Raw genomic sequence first — 4,883 nt, 5'->3', positions numbered from 1 at the left:
CTCTCTCTCTCTCTCTCTAGCAGAGGTTCAGCCTCCTGTGATGTTAATTCCTCATTGATCTGGCCCCCTCAGGGCACCAGCACTGTTTACACAGACCGTCATACAGAGTGCAGGGGAAAAGTACATTAAACTCTGCACAGCATTGTTGACTGCTCTGTTCTGGCTTGTTTGTGTGTGCAGCAGTGTGGCTTTGTCGTGAGATGTAGAGATACAGGAGACAAAGACGAGCAGCAGAGATATTTGAAAGTAAAATTGTCTTTAAAAAAGAGAATTACGATATTTGGTATTTTTATCTGTTATTTTTGTACTGAAAAGTTTGTTCAGAGAGCTGAAGTCATGACGTCACATTCGGGTTACCCTTAATCTGTAACTCATTCAGCATTTCTCTCATCAGTCTTGATGAAAGAAATGAAGTGTGATCCTGAGTTTTACCTTCCATGTTTTAAGAAAAACTCACCAACGACAACTTATGGGAAATATTGATCATTACAGGCTGCTAAAACACACAAATTAGATACTTTTTCCACTGTCCTGAACAAAAAATAAGTATCAAGCATTAGGACTTCGGGAACCTATAAGTTCTGATTTCACTTTGACTGTCTAATAATATGTTGGGTTTTTTTTGTCCTTGAGAATTGTATTTGTGATCAGCTCAAAAGTATCTCAAACAGTATATTCTGTAGTGTGTGAAACTGCTTCTTATCCTGCACAGTATTTGAAATGTGAGTGACAGCTTGATGTTGACATAATATTTTATGGGTTAATAACTATATATGAATATATCATCAGATTTCTATGATCTCAGGTTGTGTGTTTACATGACTGACTGTTGTGTGTGTCTGTCCCCTCCTTCAGAGCTGTCGGATGTTGAACCCAACGTCTTTCTGAGGCCCTTCCTAGAAGTAGTGCGCTCCGAGGACACCACTGGACCAATCACAGGCCTTGCACTTACCTCTGTCAACAAGTTCCTTTCCTATGGCCTTATCGGTAAGAAATCTTGTCATTATCAATTTTTTCAATATATTTTTTCTTTTTTTAGGTAAAGTTTTACCCTGAAAGCACCTACTTAAATCATCTAATAAATTGGCCCCACGACATTTTTATAGTTGATGAATTGTTTGCAGTTTTAGTTGTGACGCATGCGCATATTATGTCTCTACAGTACCAGTCAGAAGCTTGAAAACACTTGCAGAATGCATTAAGCAGTGAGAACCAGCATGGTTCCACTTGAAAATGGAACATAAACATAAAAGATTATGTTCTATCACTATGGTTACCGTGCCCAGTAGGTTTCCGGCTGTCATTAGCCACTTGGCACTGTAGCACATCGTAGTGAGCTAACGTTAGATCGATATTGAAATACTTTTTGATGGCTACAATTACAATAATGAAAAAATGATGCTATGTGGCAGAAAAAGTGTTGTTTCACCATCAGTGAGTATAAATGTGTGACGTTTTATGATTTACAGCAGATCTACTTAGGGGATGTGTAAGTTTTAAGTTATTACTTAGAATTAAGTTGTAACATCTCTGTGGTGCGACTGTTTTTATTTTAGTAATGTATAAATCCCAACTTAGTAATAATTTCCCTTATAAATAGGCTAAGTTTGAACTTACTGCTGCTGCAACAGGCTGCTGGTCCCTATTTCCCTTTTGCATTTCGACAATCTGTGAAGGGCTGATATCTTGTTAACACAGAAAAGAAGTATTGTAAACCCATAATATACTGTAATTCTAATCAGAAAGATGCAGAACCACTGTGAGCTAGTCAACATTTTTATTTTAATCAGATAAGTCTGTAGCCACTGTGGTTCATCACCACCCTAGCAAGCTTATCCACTGCCATTAGCTTAGCTTGCAAGGCTTCTGAAATGTTGCCTACAGACATCTTCAGCCATTTTCATGTGTTATCCTCACCTATTATCCAGAGTTTATCCAGATACAGATTGCATGTTAATACTAGGTGGAGATGCCATCAACGTGTTCAAGTATATAATCATGAAGCACTTTTTGTAACACACATAGTATGCAACTGAAATTGTGGTCATATTTATTGTTTACCATTGTGAAGCTACATGTTAGCCATTGCTGTTGCTGATAGTCAGGTCAGCTCAGGAATGCCAGGAATGGTCCACTCTCATCATCGAGGCAGAAGCTGACTTGTGCTGGCGTACAGTCAGCACTGCCTGTCCTCATTAGCCTCATCATGGAAATATGGCCCAGTGTCTGCCAGTTGTTTTGTTAAGTGTGAAATGAGCATGCATCACCAGATGTTAGTCTAAATAGCAGCAGTTGAGTCAATGTTACATTGCTGGCAAAACAGCTGCAGTCACTGCCAGACTGAGCTCGCTACTAGAGATGTGCCAGGCATTTCTGGGTCCTTTTAGTAGCTTGTAGTTTTCTTTTTATTATGTGAAAGTTAGCAACCCTAGGCAAGTGCATTTGAAATTTAAAAAAAAAATACAGTTTTGCACATATAAGTGAAACACTGTCTGGAACAGGTGAGGGTTCAGGATTTTTTGGATGTTCATCCAAACTGAAGAGCAGCAGTAGACAATGCTTTCCAGACTGAATGATATGGAAGTTCCTCCTAGTGCATGTTAAAAGGACAGTCTGCCAAGGCTCACACACATACATGCACAATATCTGTTTAAAGATCACCTCACAAATCGCTCCCTGAGTCCCAGAGCCTCTGTCTGTCACTCCAGACCTGACACCAGCCCCCTTAATCCCCACCACCCGCATCCTGACGCCATCTCACCACCGCCAGCATCTCATCAGCACTGTTCTACGGGGGGCACACGATCGCGGTGATGCAGCTCTCAAAGCAACGACTCTCGCTCTCCTCTTGCCGCAAAGATGAGGAAATATGACAGTGGTTCAACAACTTTATTAACCCCGCGCCATCAGTTTGACTTTTGCTCCTCAAACACCTCTTCTAGTTTTACTTAGCCATGCATCCATCTTTTTTTCTTGTAGTGGGGGTGGTGAGCATGCCATATTGAATGCGAGTTCAAAGAGTATTGAAACTTGATCTGAAGAATGTGTCAGAAGCTCCCAGAGGAGACCAAAGACATATTTTCTCATGAAAGTGTGGAGTGACTATGTAGAAGATTTAGATTTCCAAGGAGAGTGGAACGGTACCAGGCAGTCATTTTAAATCATCTATATAACTGAGAAATATAGCATAACTTTCTACTGAAGTTTTAAAAAGGGATTCTTCTTAAACGGTGCCCCCTTTTTTAATGTCCAGTTTTTGATTTTATTTAAAGTGAGCACAGTAGTTTTACATTTATGTCAAACACATACCAGATTTGTTTTGTGTTATAAAATAGGGTACATCTAGAGGTGAGTGTTGTATTATCCTGTCTGAAAGTTTGTTGCTGATGGTTGCCACATTGTATTTGGAGATTTTCTTTGTTTCACAGTTAGATAAAGAGATAAAGAGATACAGCTAACTTAAGCGCTATACAGTAGGCAAAAGTACAGTTAAAAGAGTTGTCTGAAGACTGCACTAACTAATTATAAGTACATGCCGATTTTTTTGTTGTTGAAGAAATCATAAGTGAAGTAGGATGTATAAAACTGGCTTTATGAGAGCTGGGTAAATGTGAGTGGGAAATGGACCCAAATTACAACAACACTGGTGCTGTCAAGTACTGCCATCTTCTGGCTAGGAAGAAATTCAAAAATCTGACATCTGAGTCTTTGATGAACACTTTTGGTGGATGATTCAGATGATCTTAAACAATGTTGCTCAGCATTAGCTTTGCATGTGATACTTCATCTTCAGGTCTGTTTGTTTTAATAACCCGCAGTTAGACAGATGCTTCTGTAAGTGGACATGCTGTTGGTACTGCTCTGTGATCCTTGCTCAATGTGTCATGTTACCATTATATGTCTTGTAAGCTTTCAGCAAAGGATGGTGTGTGTTGACGTTAAAGGTCAGTTTAGGTTTACACACATGACGCTGTCATCCCTCTCAGTTCTTCATCCTGGGTGTTGAATTTGATCCTCCCCTTCAGTGTGTCACTGCAAACATTTCCCCTGCCCCTTCCTCTTTTTAATTTTTTTTTTTGCTTGTCTAGGGCCCAAGAGAAAGGCAAAGTCAATTGTCTCCCACACACACCCACTCATTTCCTTTAGTGCGAGGTAATTCCTTTCAATCTGTGGCCTGAGGTCTACTGGCATGGTGGGAGCAGCAAACTAAGCCTCAGTGCTGACAGATATCCAGATCTCTGCTCTTTCCTCTCTTCTCCCACTGCTCATCTCTCCTCCCCTGTTACTCCCTGGTTCTCCCTCGGTCTCTCCTGCCCGGCAGAGTCAGCAAAGCCCCTCACTGTGGTGCTAGCAGCCACACCGTCACCAGCCCACATAGGGCTCAGAGCGAGGCTCAGTGGAGGCTTAAACCACAGCCACTGGCAGAAGAGATGAGCTTAGAGTACAGCTGTAGCCAGCCTGTGATTTTAGGGTTGAATAAATTGTTATTCTTGGATAAAATGGCAGTTATAATAAAATAAAGAAGTGCATAATTAGCATGAGCAGCAACATTCCATGTAGCTTAATCAAGAAAAGAGCAACACCTCCTATGCAAAATCCATACACAGAAAATTGAAGGAAAAAGGTGCATTTTTTTCTTGCTGAAGCCTTTACCAGTCAACTCTCTGTTAAAGGACACATAATAAATTTAACAACGAACATAAGATCCACATAAACCATGTGTAAAGAAAAATAAATAAATGAAAAGTTTTTTCCTTTTAAAAAAAATTAAAAGAAAAAAACAACAGAACAATAATGACATTTTAAAGAAAAATAGCACTGATTTAAAAATCCGAGAGAATAGAATAGAATAGAATGCTTTTATTGTCACTATACACATGTAC

At 39.8% G+C, this 4,883-nt stretch overlaps 1 protein-coding gene across 5 annotated transcripts in view; it reads left to right on the top strand.

Annotated features, from left to right (window-relative positions):
• The window catches only part of gbf1 (golgi brefeldin A resistant guanine nucleotide exchange factor 1), an 85,860-nt gene that overhangs the window by 36,447 nt on the left and 44,530 nt on the right, over nucleotides 1-4,883 (top strand). For all 5 annotated transcript variants that reach the window (XM_035663158.1, XM_035663156.1, XM_035663157.1 and 2 more), the window contains exon 4: nucleotides 856-987. In XM_035663158.1, the coding sequence (XP_035519051.1) occupies nucleotides 856-987 (132 nt within the window). The remainder of the gene's footprint in view (nucleotides 1-855; nucleotides 988-4,883) is intronic.

Source organism: Morone saxatilis, unplaced genomic scaffold (genome assembly GCF_004916995.1).
Source record: "Morone saxatilis isolate NCDOM2014 unplaced genomic scaffold, NCSU_SB_2.0 Contig19, whole genome shotgun sequence".
NCBI classification, from domain to species: Eukaryota; Metazoa; Chordata; class Actinopteri; family Moronidae; genus Morone; species Morone saxatilis.
The sequence above is the reverse complement of the archived record's forward strand: the minus strand, read 5'-3'. Positions and strand labels throughout refer to the sequence as shown.